This window comes from Sorex fumeus, unplaced genomic scaffold (genome assembly GCF_029834395.1).
Source record: "Sorex fumeus unplaced genomic scaffold, SorFum_2.1 ptg000142l, whole genome shotgun sequence".
NCBI classification, from domain to species: domain Eukaryota; kingdom Metazoa; phylum Chordata; class Mammalia; order Eulipotyphla; family Soricidae; genus Sorex; species Sorex fumeus.
Window position 1 is genome coordinate 3980472 of NW_026606199.1, and position 23886 is coordinate 4004357.

The following is a 23886-nucleotide window of genomic DNA, read 5'->3' on the forward strand; positions in this document are numbered from 1 at the left end:
AGCAGAGCAGAGGCATCAGGGCGCCCCGCACGCCCCGGGGCCGGGGAGACCCCTCAGGGAGGCCCCGGCTCGCAGCAGCGGCCAGCGGCAACCGGGACACCCAGGCCGGCCCCGCCTCACCTTTCTCTGTTGAAGATCACGAAGTCCTGCTGGATGGCGTCCAGGCAGTCCTGCAGATAGTCGTTCTCCTGGGAACAGGCGGGCACGTCACCCAAGGGGTCCCACTGGCCCTCGGGACCCCGTCTCCCTGCCCTCTGCCGGCTTGTCACATTCCCACCTGAGGGTCAGTGTGCCGGGTCTGCCCAGAGGGGAAGTCGGAGCTGGGCCCCGCACAGACCAGAGGGTGGGTGTGGGCACTGAGCAGAGGGAGGACCATCCGATACAGGCGAGCGTGAGCACAGGTGTGAGCACAGGTCAGGGGGAGCCCAGGTGAGCGTGAGCCCAGGTGAGTGTGAGCCGAGATGGGTGTGAGCACAGGTAAGCGTGAGCAGAGGTGAGTGTGAGCGCAGGTGAGTGTGAGCGCAGGTGAGCGTGGGCGCAGGTGGGCGCGAGCCCGAGCGCGCAGGTGCGGACGCAGGTGCTCACCGACTGGGAACTGTCCCTGCTGCTGTCCCGGGAGCGGTTCTTGGCCAGGCGCTTCTTCTTCTTGTGCAGGGGCTTCGACTCCAGGATCATCTCCTCCAGCTCAAAGGTGGGGTCGCAGTGCAGGCGGCCTTTCTGTGGGGACGTGCCCGGCTCCCTGGGCTCACGCCAGGCACCGGCCGCCAGCCTGACCCCGCTGGGCACTGACCCTGCCCCCACCCGCCGGCTGACCCCCGGCCTGACCCCGCTGGGCACCGACCCCCGTCCCCAACCCCGCCGACCGACCCCCGGCCCCGACTCACATTGGGCACGAAGCCGGGCTCCACCTTCTTCTCGCTCAGACGGTCCCAGAGCACAGTGGCCAGGGAGGGCGCGGCCTGCATCTCCTGCAGGCTGGAGCAGCGGTGCTTGGGGTCCACGGTGAGGAGCTGGAACCAGACTGGCTGAGGGGGCGGCGTCGGCACCCAGGGCCCGACCCAGCCGCGACCGGCCGCCGGGGACCAGGGCAAAGCAAGGGAAGGCGGGCTTCGGGAGACCCTGGTCAGCAGAAACTGGCCCTGGGGCCTACGGTGTGCCTGCCCGAGGCCCTGAGGGGGACCCCCAGACCACAGCACCCCAGGGCACCGCCAGCGTGCAGGACCCAAACCAGGAGTGGCCCGGAGGCCCCAGGAGAGGAGAGGAGTGCCGAGTGCGGGACCCGCACCCAGGAACCTGGGCAGGCCAGGGGTGGGCTGGCGCCGGCTGTGACCCCCGTGGCCACACGTGCAAACCCAGAGTCTGCGTGTAAAGGGCTCCCCGGGGATGGGGCGGGCAGTGAAGGGCTCCAGCCGGGCCTCGGGGAGGCCCAGTGATCGCTCTGCCTTGGCTCTGGGGATTCCCGGCTCTGGCGGTGCCCCCACAGAGTCAGGGCTGGGGTCCAGGCAGGTGACCACCTGTGCTGTCCCCGGAGCACAGCAGGGGCGGCTGGCGGGGGCGGGGGGCTGTGCGTGGTGACCGAGGGACAGGCCGACGGGGACAGGGACCTGCGGGGCAGGCATGCAGGGGCGCCGTGGACACCCGGCCCACCTTGCGCAGCAGGACCACCGTGTCCTTGGACCAGGCGGGTGCGTACTGCACGCTGGCCGTGCCGAAGAGCTGCACGAGCGAGTCCACGGAGCTGTTGGGCTGGATGTCGTACGGCCTCTGGGGAGAAGCGGCGTGAGGAGCCCCGGGCGGTGGGGGGCCGGAGGAGGGGACGGGAGGGGCCCCCCACACTGGCCGGCGCAGTGACAGGGACCGCCGGAACGTACCCATCCCCGCAGCAGCTCGTAAGCCATCACGCCCACTGACCACCAGTCCACCTCGAAGGAGTAGCCGCTGCCACCGCTGACGAAGGACTGGAAGATTTCTGGAGCTTTCCAGAAAACAATGGCCGCTGGTGCCCGAGGTCCTTCCCGCATCACACCATGGCTCCCTCGCAGTCTCCCCACCACTGCCCACTGACCCCACACTGCCCGCTGTCCTCCTCACTCTCTCTGCCCACTGTCACCCGCACCGTCTCTGCCCACTGTCACTATTCACTGTCACCTGCACTGCCCACGGTCCCCATCACTGCCCACTGCCCATTGTCACCCTCACTGTCTCTGCCACTGTCACTGCCCACTGTCCACTGCACTATCGCTGCCCACTACCCCTGCTCCCATGGAGAGTCCTGCCCACCAAGCCCCAGGGGCACTCACCCATGTATGGTTTGGTGCCCGCCAGGGCGGTGGCCCTCTCGCCGTCCTTGATGATGGTGGCGATGTTGAAGTCCGTCAGGTGAGCGTGTCCTGCGAGGAGCCCAGTGAGTGTCCCTGCCGGCCCCCGCCCCCCCGCCCCCTCGCAGGCCTCACGCACCTTGCTCGTCCAGGAGGATGTTGTCGGGCTTCACGTCCCTGCAGAGAGAGAGCCAGACGCCGTCCCGAAACGCCCCGCCTGCCGTGTCGGGTGGGGGCTGGGGCGGCTGCAGAGGGCCCGTCCACGCGCCGCTGCCCACGGCGTGGCCCAGCCCCGGGGCCTCGGCCGCCTCTGCTGCAGTTGCTGACGTGGGGACAGGCGGGCGCGGGGCCCGGGGGGACGCGCCCGTGGACGGCGTGCGGACACACCTGTGGATGATGTGCTGGCCACGCAGGTAGTCGAGCGCCAGCGCCATCTCGCACACGTACAGCCGCACCGTGTCCTCGGAGAAGCGCACGTTGCGCTGCAGGTGGTAGCGTAGGTCTCCGCCCAGCATCAGGTCCACCACCATGAACATGTCCTCCTCGTCCTGGAAGGAGTACCTGCGGGCGGCGGCGGCACTGCGAGGGGCCCCGGGGAGGGGCCGGGAGCACTGGGCGGGGAGGCGGGGCGGCCGGGCCCCGGCTGTCTGCAGGCCCCATCCCAGACCGGGCAGCGGCAGCAGGGAGCACGGCGTGGTCCTCCCTGTCTGCGCACGGGCGGGCTCTGAGGGTGTCTTGGGGCTGTGGGGCTTGGCACCGGTGTGACATGACAGGGGACATGGGGAAGACACCGTGTGACGTGGGATGTGGTCGGGCAGGTCGTGAGCGTGTCAGGACCCGAGGACCTGTCCCGGCATGAGGGCGAGGCGTGTCCTGGCGTGGGGGAGCGTCACAGCACAGGGATCTGTCCTGTGGGGCGGGGCGTGTCACGGGCATGCTGCATCTGGGGCGTGTCTGGGGCATGTCACGGGGGCATGTCTGCGGTGTGTCCTGGGACATGTTCTAGGGCATGTCTGGAGTATGTCTGGGATATGTAGGTGGCGTGTTGTGGGCCTGGCACAGGGGCACGTCTGAGGTATGTCTGGAATGTGTCTGTGTCTGGAACGTGTCTGGGGGGGTCTTCTCTGAGCATGTCACAGGCAAGTCTGGGGCGTGTCGTAAGCATGTCTGGGGAGTGTCCCAGGCATGTCACAGGTGTGACCAGCCATGTCACAGGCGTGTCACGGGCGTGTCACAGGCGTGTCTGGGGAATGTCCCAGGCGTGTCTGGGCGTGTCTGGGGAATGTCCCAGGCGTGTCTGGGCGTGTCCAGCCATGTCACAGGCGTGTCACGGGCGTGTCTGGGGAGTGTCCCAGGCGTGTCTGGGCGTGTCCAGGCGTGTCACAGGCGTGTCTGGGCGTGTCCAGGCATGTCACGGGCACGTCACGGGCGTGTCTGGGGAGTGTCCCAGGCGTGTCTGGGCGTGTCCAGGCATGTCACAGGCGTGTCTGGGGAATGTCCCAGGCGTGTCTGGGCGTGTCCAGCCATGTCACAGGCGTGTCACGGGCGTGTCTGGGGAGTGTCCCAGGTGTGTCTGGGCGTGTCAAGGCGTGTCACAGGCGTGTCTGGGCGTGTCCAGGCATGTCACGGGCATGTCACGGGCGTGTCTGGGGAGTGTCCCAGGCGTGTCTGGGCGTGTCCGGGCGTGTCCCAGGCGTGTCTGGGCGTGTCGCGGGCGTGACTGGTGCTCACTCACCACAGGTTCACCAGGAACGTGTGCTCGATCTCCTGCAGGATCTCCAGCTCCCGGAAGACGTTGCGCACCTCGTCCCGCTCCACGCACTGCTGCTTGTTCATGTACTTCATGGCGAACATCTTCTCCGTGTCCCGCTTCTGCACGATGCACACCTGGCGGGGCGGGAGGGGCGGGTCAGAGCACGCCCCAGCCCCAGCCCTGCCCTCCCCCAGCACCCCCCGCAGCCCTGCCTCCCGGGTATCAGGACCCACCCCAGAGCCCAGGCCAGCTGCCCACCCCACGGGAGGGCCGGCCCGAGAGTCGGCTCCTGCCGGCCGCCCTCCGGCCCTGCTCCGCCCCACGCAGGGGCAGCCCACAGAGGCCTGGCGGGACCGACCTTCCCTCTACGCGGAGGCCTCCGGGCTGCCTGCGACCCCTGCACCCTCTCCTGAGCGATGCCCCCCGCGCGGGCTGGCGTCACCCCTACCTTGCCAAAGCTGCCTTTCCCGATGGCCCGCAGGATCTGGAAGTGGTCAAAGTTCACTGTGGGCACGAGAGGGGGAGGGGTGAGGTGGCAGCCCCGAGCCCTGAGCCCCAGACAGGACCCCCACCCCAGCCCCACGGACAGGAGCCCCCCACCCGCTTGCCTTGAGGCAGACTCAGACCTGAGAGGAACAGAATGGCGCCTGCAGGGGTGAGGGGAGGACCCCAGCGCCCACGAACCCAACGCAGGGGGTGCCAAGTTGCCAGAACCCCCAGTGTGCCCAGGAACACACCCTCAGGCGCACACTCCCGTCTGCACCCCAGGGACAGCCGGGCAAGGCCACTGCTCGTGACTGAGGTACACGGGAACGTGTATTCATTGCTGCCCGAGACTCAGGCGCAGGTGAGTCCCCGGTCCCAGGGACAGGGACACAACATGTGGCTTCCGCCTGCCAGGCATGGCCGGACACCCCCGATCCCCATCCCAGCCAGGACTGTCGGGGTGGCTCGGGGCCCTGGGCCCTTCCTCCCAGAACATGGTGGGCTCCCCCCAGCCCAGGGGCACTGCAGGCTCTGCGTGCCCGGGATCTCTCCCTGGGCTGGGGAGGCAGCAGTGGGGTCCCAGCCCCCTACCCCCGCCTTCACTCAACTCCCCCCACCAGCCGGAGCCCAGCAGGCCTGAGGCTTCCCCCACTGGGGGCCCAGTAGTGGCCCTGGGAGGGTCCCTCAACCCCGGCCACACTCTGAGGGGGCGGCTGCGAGCCCCTGGGGTCATGACTCTGGGAAGCAGCGGGACCCAGCAACGGCCCGGGGCCGGGAGACCTGTCAGGGCACAGCTGCCCTCCAGCCCCAGGGTGGTGGCTCCCAGACCCCAACACGGGCCCTGCCCCCTCCCCGAAGCCCCGACTGCCTCGGCTGCAGCACCTTCAGTGGGCCGTGGTGCAGCAGACGCGGGTGCACATGCGTGGGCACACGTGTGATGTGCACGGGTGACCCGCACGCATGTGTGTATGGCTCGCCCTGGGTGGGTGAGCAGGTGTGCCTGCACGTGTGTGGGCATGTGTGCATTTGTGCACGAGACGTGTGTGTACATGCGTGCAAAGCTTTGCCCGTGTGTGCATGTGTGTACAGGTGTGGGTGTCTGTGTCTACACGTGTGCATTTCCACACGCACGTACTCTTGTGTCAGTGTGCACGTGTGTCTGCATCTGTTCCTGCACCTCGGTGGATCTGTGTGGCCATGTCTCTCCGTGCACCTGCATGCCAGGCCAAGGCGCCCGGGTCGCCCTCAGCTCAGACCACCCGGATCTCTGTTCTAGCAACATGGGTGCCTGTCTGTGCCCGTGTCTGCTCGTGATGTAGCCAAGCGGGCCCTGGGTGTCACGTGACCGCCTCTTCAGACATGTTCATGTGCACATTCGTGTGCAGAGTGCACAGAAACACACGTGTCCTGGGGTGCGCCTGCGCCTGTGTGTGTGTGTGTTCGGGTGAACCCATGGAGAGGAACACGTGTCTGTGCGTGTGCCCTAGGCTGGCCCCTGTGTACATGTTCATGTGCGCGTCTGACACGCATGCATCTCTGCATGCATGTTCAAACGTGCGTATGCACACGTGTGTGGCGTGTGTGTGTGTCTGCCCTCTCATGTATGTCAGCGTGACACGTGTGTCCATGACCGGGCGCGTGGCGGCAGCAGCTTTGGCCCAGCTCTCACAGGCGCATCTTGCCTGGGTCCGCCTGCCCTGTGGGAGCAGCCGCTCCTGGTGTGCGAAGGTTCTGCTGGGCCGGCCCTCTCTCCCAGCGGGCGGGAGGCTAGGGCGGCTGCGGGCTGGGGGAAGCTGACCCAGGCCGCCGGAGGCTCCAGGCACTGATCCCTCTGGGCCTCCAGCCGTCCTCGCAGGCCAGAGCCCAGAGCACCCCGCCCTCCGCACTGCTCCGAGGTGGGATGCCCCAGGGCCACTTAGCGCCTGGAGCAATTAACACCCGGCAGGGAATCCTCACCCGGCAGTCACCCTCCCGCTCCTCCAGCTCTGCAGTACCGGCAGGCACCAACAGAGGGAGCCGCTGCCCCCCAAGCGAGCCGGTCCCCCAGGTCCCGGCAGATGCAGGCCGGAAACTGTGGGTGTCCCAGTGGCTGGCTCAAGGGGCTCGGCCCAGGGCACCCGCCCTGGGTAGAGGGGGGAAGGAAAAGAGGGGTGGGCAGCGAGGGAAGGGCGGAAGAGGCAGCCGGTGAAGGCCTGTCCCCACCAGGGTGCTGACGGGGACCCACAAGAGCAGGGTCCGGGGCAGTGAACTGCACGCTGAGACCTGGTGCGGGGACAGTAAACCCAGACACCTGCAAGCTGAAGGAAGGGTGTGGGCGGGGGGGCCTGGACGCTGGGTCAGGCCGGGCGGGGGGGGGGGGCGGGGCGGGAGGACATGAGGCGGGCTGGGCTGGGCTGGGCTCAGCTGGGCTCTGGCACTGGCCGGGCCGCCCTGTGCAGCGGGAACTGCGGTGGGGCGGGGCAGAGACAGCAACGTCCTCCCCGGGGGCCTCGGCGGCAGGGACAGCTGCCCTTTCCACCCGCCCCACACCAGGGCCGCGGCCTAGAGAAGGGGCCTGGTGTCTGCCGCGTGCTTGGCGGGAGGTGCCTGCTGACCAGAGCTCCCGGGCTCACTCACGTCCTCCAAGGGCCAACGAGAGCGAGCCAAGGGGCCTGGTCAGAGGGAGCCTGCAGGGGTGCTCCGCCCCCGCCGCAGGCAACGGCCCCAAGGGTGCCCAGCGAAGGTCCTCACAACCCCGCGCCCACCCGCTCTGAGCAAGAGGCGGGGCAACTCCACCAGCCACGGCAGCACTGCGGAGAGTGGTCCATGGTGCCACCACAGTGCTGACCACACAGCTGGCCACAGAGCTGCCCATGGTGCCCAACATGGCACTAAACAGTGCTGACCGTGGTGCTGACCACACAGCTGGCCACAGAGCTGCCCATGGTGCCCAACATGGCACTAAACAGTGCTGACCGTGGTGCTGACCACACAGCTGGCCACAGAGCTGCCCATGGTACTAAACACGATAGTAAATAGTCGCTGACCATGGTACTGACCACACTGCTGACCTCAGTACTATGAAGCTGACCATTTGTGCTGGCTATCCTGCAGGCACTGCTCGGGGGTGCTGGTGACTGAACTGTCCCCCCAGGTGCTGTCTGGGGTGCTGACCACAGGACACTCAAGGGGCCTAGTGAGGGCTGGCCGCCTTCCTTCTCCCGTCCAGAGGCAGCTCAGTGAGTTTCTGAGGCGAGGTCAGCGAGGGCTGCAGCTTCCCGCCAGAGAGCAGTGAGGAGAAGACCCCTCCCACACGTGCTGGTGCCCACCAGTGTGTCACCCACCCCCAGGCTCCGGAGCTAGGCTGGGAGGCACGGCCTCCGACACGCCGATGGGGTGAGTGCTGGCCGTGTCCCCGGCGAGGAGGTGCTGGGCTCCATCCTGGGGCACAGGGCTGGGGCCAGGCAGCTCCCTGACTCGGGGGAGCTCGCTCCAGCAGGCCTGGTCTCGCCAAGGACTTCCGCCAGGGGCTATGGACGGAGTGTTGGACACACCCGGGTCTGAGCTTCCCACCACAGTGAGCTACTGTGCTCTGCGCTGCTCCCTCCGTGGGCTGCTCCCTCCCAAGGCTACGCCCTCCTCTGAGCTGCTCCTCCCCGCCGAGTTGCTCCCGGCTCTGAGTTGCTCCTGCCCCTGAGTGGCTGGTTCTTCTTCGGGGCCCTTGAGAACCGGCTGTCTAGCCCCAGTCCTGGCCCGGCAGTCCCTGGATCCAACAGCACAGTTCTGAGCCGGGCTGAAGTTCTGGCCCCGCCCTGGTAGAGGCCTCCTTGTGGTCTTTCCAGTGGCCTCGGTGCCTCAGAGCCAGGCAGGCAGACGCCACAGTCAGTGTTACAGGAACCGACAGACAGGTGCACCCTGGGCTGGGTGAAGCCACATCGGTAAACTCACCCTTGGGGGGGCAGGACAGTCACCACTCAACTGCACACGCCAAGTGCCCGAGCACCACAGGGCCTGCCTGGAGCGGCTGAGCCCCCCACGCTGCCTGGACAGCCGAAGGCAGACCACGCAGACCACCGGGTCAGAAAGCCCAGACCGCCCGGGTCCGAGGGCGCGGGGTGAGAGGCAGCTGAGGGTGCAGGATGGAGAGTGAAGGGCAGAGGGTCTCCGAACCTCACAACACACACGGGCCTCCCGCACCAGGTCAGTTCCTCTTTCCTGCACACCCTCTCCATCGCTCTCACACAGATACACAGTCCACTGGAGGGCAGTGGGCAGGTGGGGTCTGGAGGACAATGTCCATGTCTCCCCCGCATCCCTGTCAGTCTGCAGTGCCCAGTCAGCTGGGGATGGAGAGGCTCTTTAGAAATCTGTATTTTGTACCTATTTGAGGGGGGACTGGAAGGTGATGTGAAGAGCTACGAAGCTGTTACATTAGTGCCGGGTTATGTAAGACACCGATGTCTCTGCTTCTTTCGTCTCGCTTTTTGTTACATAAATGAAAAGCCATAAAGCAATAAATATCATCCTGGCCCCAGTGTCCAGACAAGATGGGAGCCCTAGCATCGATCATGCAAACCAGGACACGTCTAGGAGCTGGCGTTCACAGCGGCGCTGCCTGCCGGGAGCCACCGCCTGCCGGGGCTGGAACTACAGGCTGGATCCTCTTGGGGTCCCACGGGGACTGTGTCCAGGAAAAACCCAGGGATGCCAGGAGGCTGAGGAGGGACGGCAACAGCCTAGAGCAGCAGACTTGGGGAGAGAGGGGCCTGGAAGGAGCAGCCAACTTCTCTGTCCCTGTGGCATGTGGTGTTAGCACCACGCCCGGCTTCTGACCATAAGAACACAGCAGAGACTCACGGCCACAGAACCACAGAAGCAGAACCAATTTTACAGAGGCATGACTACTGAACCACAGTCTCAGAACCACACCTACAGAACCACATCCGGAGAACCTCAGCACCACAGGAGCAGAACCAAGTCTACAGAGACACGGCTAAAGAGCCACAGTTGCGGGACCACAGCCACAGAGCTACAGTCGCAGAGCACAACCACAAGACCACAGCCACAGAACACAACCACAGAACCACTGCCACAAAATCACAGCCACAGAACCACAGCCACAGAGCACAACCACAGAACCACAGCTACAAGACCACAGCCACAGAACACAACCACAGAACCACCGCCACAAAATCACAGCCACAGGGCACAACCACAGAACCACCGCCACAAAATCACAGCCACAGAACCACAGCCACAGGGCACAACCACAGAACCACCGCCACAAAATCACAGCCACAGAACCACAGCCACAGAGCACAACCACAGAACCACAGCTACAAGACCACAGCCACAGAACACAACCACAGAACCACCGCCACAAAATCACAGCCACAGGGCACAACCACAGAACCACCGCCACAAAATCACAGCCACAGAACCACAGCCACAGGGCACAACCACAGAACCACCGCCACAAAATCACAGCCACGGAACCACGGCCACAGAGAACAACCACAGAACCACAGCTACAAGACCACAGCCACAGAACACAACCACAGAACCACCGCCACAAAATCACAGCCACAGAACCACAGCCACAGGGCACAACCACAGAACCACCGCCACAAAATCACAGCCACAGAACCACAGCCACAGAGAACAACCACAGAACCACAGCTACAAGACCACAGCCACAGGGCACAACCACAGAACCACCGCCACAAAATCACAGTCACAGAACCACAGCCACAGAGCACAACCACAGAACTACAGTCGCAGACACACGCACAGAACCACATTTGCAGAGCCACGCCACAGAGCCACACCGTCCAGCCACACCTGGTAGCAGGCAAGAGTCAGCCTCTCCGCAGTCTCCCCGCTTCTCTCTCTCTCCTTTCTCTTCTGCCTTCCCTCCCCTCCAACTCAAACCAAGTCTGCAAACGCGCTTTGTGCTGGAGCCAGCATGACTCAGAATTGCGATGGTCAGTTACCAGGAGGGAAGAGACGGGGACAAGCTCGGGGACATGGAAGAGTCTGCAATGGCAGCATGGAGAGGTGGAAGCCAGTGGCTCCGCCCAGCCCCGAGGGGTCCCTGGAAGCGGGCGGGGACAGGGGCCCGGTTCCCCTCCCGAAGCCCGGGGAGCCAGGGCCAGGCTGACCTGGGCCTGGCAGCCAGCAGGAAGGGACTCGCGAGACAGCCCCTGTGAAGTGTGCACGGAGACCCCAGGCGGCAGCAAGGCTGCGGGCCACGTCGTGCCTGAGTCACTGGGCTGGCACTTTGGTCTCAGGATCAGAGACACACACGTGCCATGTGCACGGGACCCCCCAGACACCCTTCGGCCGTGGCTGCACACCGAGAGCACCCTGTGGGCCCCGTCTGGACTCAGGACAGGCTGCCGGGACGGGGGTGCTGGTGCCCCGGCCTCATGGACGAGGACGAACAGAGGTCACCGGGGACAGATCCCAGCTGAGCAGGGCAGAGACCCCCTGCTGAACAGAGCCGCCCCCCCGCTGGCACCCACAGATCGGGGGGGGGGGGGCGAGGAAGGCGCCTTCTGAGGCACCATGGGCTGGCGGCTCGCTCCTATTTTTAATCCGGTGGGGGCGAGGTCCCTCCCGCCCACTCCATCTCCTGCTCCAGAACTGAAATAACACGGCACTGCCTTTCCCCGCGGGCCGGGGGCAGCGTCGGGGAGGCGGGCCCGGCCTGCAGCCCAGCCAGGGCACTGCTCCCCCATCCGAAATGCCAGCGATGCTTGGGCAGTGCCCACACCCCCACTCGGGAGGGCGCAGGAGGCGACCGCCCGGAGGAGGCGGGAGCCCAGTGTGGAAGGGACGAACCGGGCCCCTGGCAGGCTGGAGAGCGGCACAGGGAGGCGGCAGCAGCCCCGGCTCTGCAGGAGGAAGGATGCCACGTCCTGGACCACTGGGGTGGGCACAGGCTCACCTGCCATTGCCCCAGAGTCCTCCTGGTCCCTCACTGAGACCCAGGCCGGCCCCTTCCGGGTCCGCTGGCACAAGATGCCACAGGTGGGCCCGAGCATCCCGGGAGGGGCTCCCTCCACCCCCGCAGCGCCGAGGCATGGGGCAGGAGGTCCCAGGCACCCGGCAGGGGTAGGGAGGGGCACGGGGGTGCGGCAGCTGCACCTCCTGGCCCGTGGCGGACACAGGCTCCTCCCTGCACGGCACACGGGCTAGCGACCCGGGTCACTGTGCCTGGTTGCCCAGACGTGTCAGGAGGAGGCCGGTGTCCCTCCACGAGCGTTCCCTCCTTCCCTCCGCACTCGGTGAGCGAGCAGAGCCTGGCCATCGAGAGGCTGCGGATCACCCAAGGCGGAAGGTAGCCACGGTGCTGTCGTCAGAGGTCAATCAAGGGCCACGCACTCTGAAATGTGCGATGGTAAAGCGAGGGACAGAGGCAGGCCCAGCACGAAGGCTTCCGAGACGGACCTCGAGAGCTGGGGGGGCCCCGGGCGGGCAGCGGGATGGCTGTGACCGAATCTGTCCACCCTCGAGCGTGGCAGAGAAGGTGCCGCCAAAGGCCCCGATGCCCCCACGGCGCGCTGCCGCAGGCCTGGGAGAGTCAGGAGCCCAGGGGGCCCCTCACCCACAGGGGGGCTGGCCGAGGGGCTCCTGGCTCACGCACGACCCTGAGCACGCCTGCGGGGTCCTGGTGACCCCAGCACTGCTGGGCCTGGCCAGCACCTTATCTCTGGTGGCTAGGTGAGGGTACAGACACAGCCTGGGAGTCCCCCAGAGGTAGGACAGGCATGCGCAGAGGCCGAAGACAGGGGAACTGCAGTGACCGCAGCGACACCATTCAGCTCCAGGCTGGCTGAGAACAGGGAGGTCCCCCCCGGCCAGGTGCTCCCTCCCTGTTGCTGCCAGGGTGCCCATATCCTGCCTTGTCAGGTAACCCACCCACAGCCCTGCCACGCCCCCAGCCAGCCCCTTCCCGCAGGTGGGCCCGGTCCGCGGAAGATGGAGAGTCGTGGACTGGCCTACAGGGACACGGACAGAGCAGATGTCCTCGGTGACCCCACATATACACAGACAGACACACAGATACATGCAGATGCAAATACTCACACACATACTAACACAGACACACATATACATACACACACACACACACACCAGCACAGAGACACACATGCAGACACATGCACACACTAACACACACCCACATATACCCCCCTCCCTCCCCCAGCGCGGGCCGGTCGGACCAGGGCTGGGGTGCCCACCCCATGGCCCGGTTCCCGGAGGGGGACGGGATTCCTCGAAGCCGGCGAGTGTCGCTAGAAGCCGCACAGCTGTTGCCCGCTCCTGCCCACGTGTGCGCTCGGCCCACCTTCCACGGCTGCTGACGAGAAGCGTCTCGTTTCCTAGAGGACAGGCCACCAGTGACCCTGCTCGCCCGTGGTCCCCTGCCCTGGCCACCGGGAGCCCCGAGATCAGGGGGCGCCCCGAGGGCTGAGAAGGCCCAAACTGCTGTGCTAGCAGCAGAGGGTCAGTGCGGGGCCAGTGCTGGGGGCAGTGTCCTGCCCGCCTGCAGGAGGCGTGAGCAGCAGCCCAGCAGGCACGGGCCAGGGTCTTGCAGTGGCCCTGCAGGAGCGGGACGTGCAGTTAGGTGGCTCCCCACTGTGATGCCCCAGCCCAGAGCAGGGCCACCACTGCCACTGGCCAGGGCAGCCTCGTGTCCATCTCGGCCCCTCTCCTTCTCAAAGCAGCCCGAGTCCCGAGACGGGTGATGGGCACCAGAGCCGCTCTCCCAGGGGGAGTCACCTCGGCTCCCGTCTCAGGCCTGCGACCTGCAGGGCCCAGACTCTCCTGCCCCCAGAGCCACAGGACAGGCAGAAACCGCACGTCTGAAACCAGCCGCCGCCAGAGCTCAAGGTGCCAGGCCAGCCCAGCACACGCCCACGGCACACGGCCCCCCGCACAGGCCTAAGCAGGTGGCCCTCGGCCAGGGCCCACGGCACACCAGCGCACGGGCTGAGCCTGGGACCCGGTGCTCCCTCCTCCCAGCCCAGGGAGCCCCCTGCTGACCCACCCAGGGGAGCCCCCCAGAGGCGCCCACGGTTCTCTGGGCCAGTGGCCAGAACACAGCGTCTGCCGTCACCCCCAGGGCCCAAGCCGGATCACTGCAGTTTCCTATAAGGCTTAAATAATTTATGGGAGAGGAAGAGCGTGGCCACTGGCACCGCGGCTCCACGACGATCAAAGCTGTAGCCCAGGCGAGGGCAGAGGCGGGTCCCACTATTTTAAGACACTGGGAAACGTTGAGCGTCACCAGGCCACCACGGGGCTCCACGGGACACGGGGCGCCAGTCCCCTGTGTCTGAGCCCCCCCTTCGGGGACCCCCTGGAAAGCCCCCGGTGTCCCCACCTGCAGCAGCGAGACCGCGGGAGGCCCTGCGCAACCCAGTGGGCCAAAGCCAGGCCCCCGCCGGGTGCAACCAGCGCAGACTTGGTGGACCGGCAGGGCCCCACCTGTGGGGCGCGCCCGGCCCCGGGCACACCCCGGCTGCCCCACGGGGCCCGGTGGCTGGTGGGGGCACGGAGGACGCAGGCCGGCGCCCTGGCGCGTGGGCACCGCTGGCAGGGCGGGCGCGCGCGTTTCCTTGGAGACCGAGGCGCGGGGACGGCCCCACCCGGTGGCCGCGGTCCCGCCGCGTGGGAGCGCGGGTGCCCACGCCGCGGCCGAGCTGGGTCCCGCCCGCCGCGCTCACCGTCCTCCTTGTCGTCAAACACCGGCCTCCGCGCCGTGGCCGCCGACATGGACGAGCTCATCCGCTTCTTCCACTTGCTCCACGCGAAGAGCGGGCGCGGCTGCGCGCGGGCATCGCCCGAGTCCCGGCGGGGCTGGCCGGCGGCGGGCGGCGGCGCGGGGGGCGGCGAGCCGGGGGGCGCCGCCGCGCCGCTGCCCCTGCGCTCCGCGCCGCTCCTCATGGCCAGGCCGGGGCTCCGGGCATGGCCCACAGGCGAGCGGAGCCGGCGGCCGGCAGCGCCTCCTGCGCGCGCGGCTGCCGCGGGCTGAGCGCACCGCGCGGGGCGGGGCCGGGCCGGCGCGGGGCGGAGCGACGGCGGGGGCCGGGCGGAGCGACGCGGGACGCGGCGGAGAGACGCGGGAACCGGGCGGGGAGACGCGGAGGACCGGGCGGAGAGACGCGGGGACCGGGCGGAGAGACGCGGGACGGGGCGGAGAGACGCGGGGATCGGACGGAGCGACGCGGGGACCGGGCGGAGCGACGCGGGGACCGGGCGGAGAGACGCGGGACGGGGCGGAGAGATGCGGGACGGGGCGGAGACGCGGGGACCGGGCGGAGAGACGCGGGGACCGGACGGAGAGACGCGGGACGGGGTGGAGAGATGCGGGACGGGGCGGAGACGCGGGACGCGGCGGAGAGACGCGGGAACCGGGCAGGGAGACGCGGAGGACCGGGAGGAGAGACGCGGGGACCGGGCGGAGAGATGCGGGACGGGGCGGAGAGACGCGGGGATCGGACGAAGCGACGCGGGGACCGGGCGGAGAGACGCGGGACGGGGCGGAGAGATGCGGGACGGGGCGGAGACGCGGGGACCGGGCGGAGAGACGCGGGACGGGGCGGAGAGATGCGGGACGGGGCGGAGACGCGGGACGGGGCGGAGAGACGCGGGGACCGGGTGGAGCGACGCGGGACGGGGTGGAGAGACGCGGGGACCGGGCTGGGAGACGCGGAGGACCGGGCGGAGAGACGCGGGGACCGGGCGGAGAGACGCGGGACGGGGTGGAGAGACGCGGGGACCGGGCGGAGAGACGCGGGACGGGGTGGAGAGACGCGGGGACCGGGCGGAGAGACGCGGGACGGGGTGGAGAGACGCGGGGACCGGGCGGAGAGACCCGGAGACTGGGCGGAGAGACGCGGGGACCGGGCGGAGAGATGCGGGACGGGGCGGAGACGCGGGGACTGGGAGGAGAGATGCGGGACGGGGTGGAGACGCGGGGACCGGGCGGAGAGACGCGGGGATCGGGCGGAGAGACGCGGGACGGGGTGGAGAGACGCGGGGACCGGGCGGAGAGACGCGGGACGGGGTGGAGAGACGCGGGGACCGGGCGGAGAGACCCGGAGACTGGGCGGAGAGATGCGGGATGGGACGGAGACGCGGGGACCGGGCGGAGAGACGCGGGACGGGGCGGAGAGACGTGGGACACGGTGGAGAGACGCGGGACAGGGTGGAGACGCGGACGCAGACGCGGGACGGGGTCTGGGAACGAGCGGAGCGACGGGGGACCCTGGCCTGGGGATGGGCGCGGTGCAGGAGCGACACGGGACGGCGTAGAGAGACGCGGAACCGGGCGGGGAGACGCGGGGACCGAGGGGAGAGACGCGGGACGGAGCGGAGAGACGCGGGAACCGAGTGGAGACGCGGACACAGAGACGCGGGACGGGTCTGGGAATGAGCGGAGCGACCCGGGGCTCTGGCTGGGGATGGGGTGGTGTAGGAGCGACGCAGACGGGGTGGAGATGCGGGAGGGGGCCTGGGAATCTGCGGGGAGAAGCGGGGCAGAATGACGCGGAGGCTGCACGTGGGGCCGCCCCTCGGCCACTCTCCCCATCGGAGGGAGCCGAGAGTCTGTCGAGTCTGTCGACCCGGCCGGGAGCAAGAACCAGGGGAGGGGACCCCCAGAGCTCGCGGGGTCCATCCAGCCGGGCGGCGGCTTTGGCTCTGGAACAAACACACTCGCCCTCCTGCTGGGCAGGTGGCAGGCTGAGCTCCGGCCAGAGCACATGTGGGGTCCCCACAGTTGCCAGGTCACAGAGCCACCTCCTGCCCCACACCAACCCTTCCCGTTCCCCGGCCCCTGGGAGCTGGACACACTCCAGCCCCTTGCAGGCCTAGGAAGACCACGAGATGTGAGCGAGGTGACCTTTGTCCTTTCTGGGCTGCTCTGAGGGCCAGTGTCCAAAAAATCACAGATGTCCTAGGCTGGCACCCAGCACTTTAGACCATCTGCATACCCGCCAGCCCCCGGGGCCCACACCAGCCTGCAGACCCTTCTAATACCTGGGTCCCTTCAGCAGAAAGCTGGCCAGTCTCTGGCCCCGGACCTCAGCTCGACGCAGAGGCCCTTCCCCGGCCAGGCACAGCTGATGGCAGCCGGGCCATGGGCTCCTACTGAGCCCCGAGTGCAAGGAGCAGCCCAGCCCCTCAGCAGGGCCTCTGGGAGGGGACGCCGCCCAGCGCCTGTGGGGATGGGGCCTCCCCGGCTGGACACATGTCCACGGCTCAGTCCCCACGAGCTGAGCACAGACGTGCGGGTCTCTGTCAGTGCTGCCTGACCCCACGTCCCCCATGTGCTCGACATGTCACTGTGGCTGGGACTTCCCTGATTGCCCGGCTGGCCGATCCCTCTCCCCAGACCGGCAGTCAGGATCCCCCCGGGGGACGTGCTGAAGCGCACGGAGTCGGACCCAGGAGGCAGGAGCTGGGACTGTGTTGGCTCTGCCGCTGCCTGGCCACCTGCATCTTGCCGTGACTCCCAGAGCTGCCCAGGGGTGGCTCAGGGTCCCTGCTACTGCAAGGGGGTGTCCTCAGCTCTCGGTCACCTCCGGGGCTTCTGCAGAGCCAGAGTCTGTGTCTCTGCTCCCATCATGCCCTCTCAGGCTGCATCCGTCCCTGCAAGGACCACACGCTGTGGGGGGCGGTGTGAGGGCCACAGGGGACAAGGGGGGGCGGCTCACCCCCAGACACCCCAGCCCTCCAGCCCTGCCCCGTCTGGGACCCTCCTGCGCTCACTTCCTGGGAGATAATGGGGTGCTCTCTGCTTGGGGAGACTCAGGACCGATTGAGCAGACCCACCCTCTGCTCGCGAGCAAAGCCCCCCAATTCCTGGCACCAGCGGGTCCTTGGGCGGGGGAACGGGGCGTGGCCGCCGGGCAAGACCCGCCATTGGTTGTTCCTGGTTTCCGTCCGCTTCCCGATTGGTTGTCTTACACGCCCTTATTTGCATAGGGCACGTGGCATGGTCGGTAGCCAATCAGGTGCGAGGGGCGGGGTTATGCGGGAACCCGGGAAATCCACCTGTTCGAAGGCCCTCGTGGGACTCGGTGCGTCCCTTCTCGACGCCTTTGCCCCAGGTGCGCTGGCCTGCTGAGCGGGCCCGGGGGACAGTGGGGGCCGGCCTCCCCACCTCCCACCCCCAGGGCCTGGGAGGTGCTGGGCCACCGGTCCCGCTCGTGGGTGGCCCGTGCTCTGGGTGGGGGTGGGCGTGCGGCACAGCCCGAGGCCCTGCGAAGCTGCGTCCTGGCCTGCGTGGGGTGCAGCCTCTTCCCCCCGTGGGCCGCCTTGAGAAGGGGCCCTGCGTCTCAGCTGCTGCTTTATTGCCTTCTGGGCCACACGAGGCAGGGCTCAGGGCTTTCTCCAGGCTCTGTGCTCAAGCATCACTCCTGGCAGTGCTCGGCTGGCAGTGCTCAGGGATCTAACACAAGGCCACGTGCAAGGCAAGTGCCCGACCTGCTGTACTGTCTCTTTGGCCCCCAGCAGATGCAGACATCTCCAACACTTGCCAGGGACTGACAGCGCTCGGTGTGTGGAAGGCCGGCTCCTGCTCACTGAGCCTCTGGGAGCACTGGGCTGCTTCCAAGTGATGCAGAGCAGCCTCGGCCCTTGCCTTCACGGGCCTGTTGGAGAAGCAGGTTCCTCGGCGCGGTGGGTGCCCCAGGCCCCGCTCTGCCTCCCTGCCTCCCGCCACAGCCGCAGCTTCTCACAGTGTTGGGAAGAATGGCACTTGCAGAGACCGGGGATGACACACACAGACCGACTCGGGTCTGCAGGCTCTGGGGACCCGGCACCTGCCCCTGAAGTCCAGCTGCCCACACCTGGCTCCCAAGGGCAGGAGGCTGGGGAAAGCCGTTCCTGCAGGAATGAGCAGAGGCTGGGGTGGGGGCGGCGGGGGTGGCCTGAACCCAGGACCCGGAGTTGGCACTGCTGCTGCAGCACTGAGGGCGAGGAGACAGGGGCTCGCTCAGAGACCCCCACATGCAGAGGCCGCCACCAGGGGGGCAGACAGCGAGTCTGCAGCAAGTGGGCACGGGGGGGGGGGTGACCAGGTGTGGGTGGGGACAAGGGGGGCAGGGGGCTCGACTTCGAAACAATTTTTCGGGTTTCCTGGGGGATCAAGGACAAACCTGGGAGATGTTTGAAGGAGAACAAAGCCTGGAGACAATAAAATATGGAAAAGAGGCCAAAAGAATAGAAACAAACCATGAAAAAAAGGAAAGTCCCCAGCCAGAGTGGACAGCAGTCCCTGCAGTGACCCGTGGGACAGTGCGAACAAAGAACACTCTTCAGAGGGGACAGACAGGCCAACTTCCTGAGGACATCGGAATTGTCCTTGGAGCTGGCCCAGGGTCCGAGCACCCTCAGGGTAGTGCCAGCCCATGCTGCCCGTTCCAGCCTGCTGTCCAGAGCTGTGCCTGGGGCGCCGCTTCTCAGTGTCGGTTCCAGGCGCAGCATGGGCACTGCGCCCGGGTCTGGAGGACCAGCGGCTGGGGTGGCCGCGTCCCTGTCTCTCCACTGTGGTCTGCGGACAGTCCTGACCCGCTTTCCGCGGTCTTGCTTTACCTCTGCCGGGCGCGCTCACTGCTGCGGGCACCTCGTTTGTCACTGTCGAGCCCACAATGGGACTCCGGAGCCACGAGCCACGGGCTTTCAGGCCGCGTCCCGCGAGGGGGTCTCGCTTTCCCTCCTGCGCGCTCGGTGCGCGGCTGGTTCCCAGACGGGACGGGGCAGCGCGGGACACGGGGACTCGGGGACAGGCCCCCCCCCCCACCAGCCGCCCGCGCCCCGCCTCCCCTCCCGGCCTCTGTCCAGGCGTCTCCAGGGCGACCGCGTGGCCCGGCCTCCTTTGTTGGGCCGCGTGCGTGCGTCGGGTCCGAGCGCAGGCGCTTAGGAGGTGCGGCAGGTAGGAGCAGGGAGGGCCTCCCTGGTGAGGCGCGCAGGGAAGGGGCGCAGGCGAGGGGCAGCCGGTGTCGACGCTGGTGGGGGACGCAGATGAAGGGCGCAGGTAAGGGGAGGAGTGAGGCGCGCGGGTGCGGGGCGCAGGGGCCGCAGGTGAGAGACGCAGTGGGGAGCAGGCACGGAGGGGTGGCAGCCGGGGGCACTGGTTCCAGGTGAGAGCCCGGGAGTGAGAGCTTCCGTGGTGGGCACCGGGGGTCTGGGGAGCTGCTCTGAAGGTGTTGGGGTCGGGAGTTCCCTAGCCCTGGGAGGCACGGAGAGGCCAGACAGACAACGGTCCTGCGGGAATGCAAGCGGGGTTTTATTCAAGCCAGCATGCTGGGGCTCTGCAACGTACCCAAGAGCGGGCAGAGGCTGAGAGCCCCGAACTCAGAAACTGGTCATCTTTTATACAGTTTGAGAACAAAGACCACATATTTTCCCCACATATTTTTCACATGCATGTTTTGCTAGGTTCCTTGCGGGCTTTTTTTTTTTTTTTTTTTTTTTGCAGTATCTCGACTCAAACACCTTGACCCGGTCACATAGTTTCAGATTCCAGAATGGTCAAAACACTCTATCTATCTTTAAATAGTTACGTCTAACCCATACCTTACACATCTACCGGGTTCAATCCAATTTTGTAACCTCAAGACTGCTGAACCATTTACAGAAAGCAATTTTGCAAGTTAATTAACTCCTTCCTAGCCTTCCTCGCTCCTTTCATTCCCACTTCTTCTTGTGCATGTCTCTAATCCTAGAGATATTCTTAGGTGGCACTTTCTTCCTCATGGGGTAAAGTCTGACACTGCTGTCTCAGCACTAGCAATTGGGTAGAACTCATTCGTTCCTTAACAAACGTAACTAATTTATTGAGGATACAGGGTCCCAAGGTAAACAGAGTTAGGAGTATCAAGAGTGGTCCAGCTAGGGTCGAAAGGAGAGTTGCTAACCAGGGTGACTGATTAAACTAGGACTCAAACCACCCTTCCCGGGACTCCCTCTCTTTCCTTCGTTGTTCCGGTCCTAACACTGCCCGCCCAGCAGCCTTCTTCCCCAGGCAACTAAACAGAAAAAAAAAAAAAGTTTGGTTTTGTTTACTGCGACATACACATGAAATCGAGTATACAGTCCATGCAGTAGCACAGCCATTGGCGAGGACATTTTGATGCTGGCCCCAGTGCAAAACAGTCCCAGCAATGCCGCCTGCTTGCCATCGCTGCCACCGCCACCGACACCTTCACTATAGAGTCTCTGACAACCTCAGGGTGGTCCGCGTAGAAACAGCATTCCTCCGCCAGAGCAGCGCAGAGCCCTTCGTTCTTGAGAACAACAGGTCGAAGGTCGAGTCCTCTCGGTTTTGAAAGACTGTCTTGGACAGGGATGTTAGAGATTTCTCGATGCAGTCTTAAAAAGAGTTAAAGCAACAGAAACCAAAGCAACACTGGCCAATTCACACATGTACCCAATCACCTCTGTAGAATTAGAATCTGATTCTTACAAGAAACAAGTTACAGAAACATGGTTTTCTCTCCACCTTCATTTTAAAACTTTGCCAGATAGCTTAACAAACCTGGCTTGTCCTTTTGCATAAACACAGCAAGATTAGAGAACTCTCCATTTGGGTTACCCCATTATTTACTGCAAAGTCCTGGGGGTCAGCTAACGACAGGAGACACACCAATAATGGCATTAATCTTATCTGGCAAGTCAGAGTTACCCAGGCCTGGCCATAAGATGTCCCACGACGAACTGGATGACCTCGAGCCTTCAGGTTGAACTGGATGTGGCTTTGGGCCTCATTTTCCACAGAGATGTCCTGGCAGGAAGGAGTCCATCCCATCCCTTCTTCAGGGCTGGGAGAAATCCTTGACGCTGAGAGTAGGCCCAGACTGAGTTAACCTAGATTCCTCCATAGCAATGATGACTTCCAGTCTTTCCTTGAGCTGGCCTGCCTCTAGGGTCACCCTGAGGTTTGTAGGGTACTTGAAACAGTACCTGTTAAGTACAACAAAGGGAGTTGCTCCTTTACGTGGGGGCCGGGCGGGGGTGTCCAAAAGATGGGGGGGGCTCAGCTTTAGGGGCCAAGGGTGGGCAGCAGCAGAAGAAAGACAGCGCCCCCATCCCATGGCCTCACCGCTAGAATGCGACCTCTGGGGAAACTGAGGCACGCCAGGAGCCCCAACAGCCCTGAGGTCTCCCCGCAGTTGGTGTTTTCCTGGGCGGGTGCAGCGGCAGGTCAGGCGGAAGTCCCCATCGCCCCCCCCCCACGCCCAGGGAAGAGAACACCAGGACGGGGTTGCTGCTGACCCTCGGACAGCCCCCAGCTGATCTCAGGCCTGCCCTGCTGGTCCGAGACATGAAGAAAGCCAGTTCCCTTCACTGAATGCAGAGTGACAGGGTTCCGGGACACACCCCGAGCTCAGGGACTGCTCCTGACTTGGAAGTTGTCCCCAGAGTGCTGGGACAGACTCAGCTCCTGTAACAGAGCCTGTGCCATCCCCGAGGGTGGCTGTGTCCTCCCGTGAATCAGTCGGTCATTTCCTCCTCTCGGGGGCAGGGCTGTGGGACTCAGCCCTTCAGCTGGGCTGTGGGTAGTCTGAGGGGCTCTGGGCACCCCCCGCCCGCCGAGCTCACGGCCTGCAGGCAGCAGCTGCCTTTGCCAGACTTGTTCCCTGAGCCCAAGAGAGCGATTTTATTGGCTGAGATTTTTTTTTTGAGTTTGAGAATGTTAAAACGTTTTCCATTTGAATTTCCATAAAGTTTGCCCAGTGATATTTCCAGATACAAAACATCAACCACCAGCTCCCCAGTGGCCTCCTGCCGGTTGCCGGAAACCGGGTTCATGGTTGGGGTTGGGAGTGAGCTCAGATGCAGAAAAGTCCTGCAGTGACCACTGGCCGTGGAGGTGGAAGCAACCACAGGCCGTCCCCCCAGGGTCCAGGGGGCTCAGGTCCATCTCCCCCAGGGTCCGGGGGCTCAGGTCCATCCCCCAGGGGTCCAGGGGCTCAGGTCCATCCCCCAGGGTCCAGAGAGCTCAGGTCCGTCCCCCCAGGGTCCAGGGGGCTCAGGTCCGTCCCCCCAGGGTCCAGGGGGCTCAGGTCCGTCCCCCCAGGGTCCAGGGGGCTCAGGTCCGTCCCCCCAGGGTCCAGGGGGCTCAGGTCCATCCTGCAGGGTCCAGGGCTCAGGTCTGTCCTGCAGGGTCCAGGGGCTCAGGTCCATCCCCCAGGGTCCAGAGAGCTCAGGTCCATCCCCCCAGGGTCCGGGGGCTCAGGTCCATTCCCCCAGGGTCCGGGGGCTCAGGTCCGTCCCCCAGGGTCCAGGGGCTCAGGTCCATCCTGCAGGGTCCAGGGCTCAGGTCTGTCCTGCAGGGTCCAGGGCTCAGGTCCATCCCCCCAAGGTCCAGGGCTCAGGTCCGTCCCCCAGGTTCTGGCTGTGCAGACCCGTCACAGCAGACTTTGGGGGGTGTAGGTTCATATCACCAGTGTTAGGGGAGCCGCACTTCTAAGTTTGTGTTGAACGTCATGTGAAGTCACTAAATTCAAGGCTCTAGTTGATCACACATTTCCAGCTAGAACTGGGGGCCCTCAGCACTAAACACGCAGCCGCTGGAACCGAGTGCCCCCTCAGCCCCTGGGTGTGTGGCCGGGAGCCGGGAATGCTGAGAGCCCATTCCGGAGGCTGGTCACGCCCGGGAGTGCTGGAGACCCCACCTGTGCGTCCCCCAACTAACGGCCTTGCTGGCCCTTGTTGCTACAGGACAGCGGGGCGGGGGGGCATGTGGGGACAGAGCGCCCTCTGCTGTTTCTCTCCGGTTTTACAACTTGTCAAACCAGTCATTGAAATGGCAGCTCGGAGCAGTCAGCTCTGGCACTGCCGCGCCGGAGAAGTGTCAGTGTGTGTGGGTGCAGGTGTAGGTGTGGGTGCGGGTGTGAGTGCGGGTGAAGGTGAGGGTGGATGTGAGTGTGGGTGTGGGTGTGAGTGCGGGTGAGGGTGTGAGTGTGGGTGCGGGTGTGGGTGCGGGTGTGAGTGTGGGTGTGGGTGTGGGTGCGGGTGGGGTGTGGGTGTGAGTGTGGGTGCGGGTGAGGGTGTGGGTGCGGGTGTGGGTGCGGGTGTGAGTGTGGGTGCGGGTGTGTGTGCGGGTGTGGGTGCGGGTGTGGGTGCGGGTGTGAGTGTGGGTGCGGGTGCGGGTGTGTGTGTGGGTGTGTGTGCGGGTGTGGGTGCGGGTGTGAGTGTGGGTGTGGGTGCGGGTGTGCTGTGGGTGTGAGTGTGGGTGCGGTTGAGGGTGTGGGTGCGGGTGTGTGTGTGGCTGTGGGTGTGAGTGTGGGTGCAGGTGTGAGTGTGGGTGCGAGTGTGAGTGTGGGTGTG

General features: G+C 65.8%; 1 protein-coding gene across 1 annotated transcript; it reads right to left on the reverse strand.

Annotated features, from left to right (window-relative positions):
• Positions 1-120: 120 nt before the first annotated feature.
• STK32C (serine/threonine kinase 32C) lies at positions 121-14505 on the reverse strand. The gene is made up of 11 exons (XM_056106740.1): positions 14271-14505; positions 4520-4575; positions 4054-4205; positions 2706-2879; positions 2458-2495; positions 2301-2390; positions 1872-1975; positions 1648-1764; positions 885-1010; positions 586-713; positions 121-188 (listed from the first exon to the last, which is right to left on the reverse strand). The coding sequence occupies exons 1-10, from the start codon at positions 14488-14490 to the stop codon at positions 672-674; spliced, it is 1119 nt and encodes a 372-aa protein (XP_055962715.1). The 5' UTR covers positions 14491-14505; the 3' UTR covers positions 121-188; positions 586-671.
• Positions 14506-23886: the final 9381 nt, after the last annotated feature.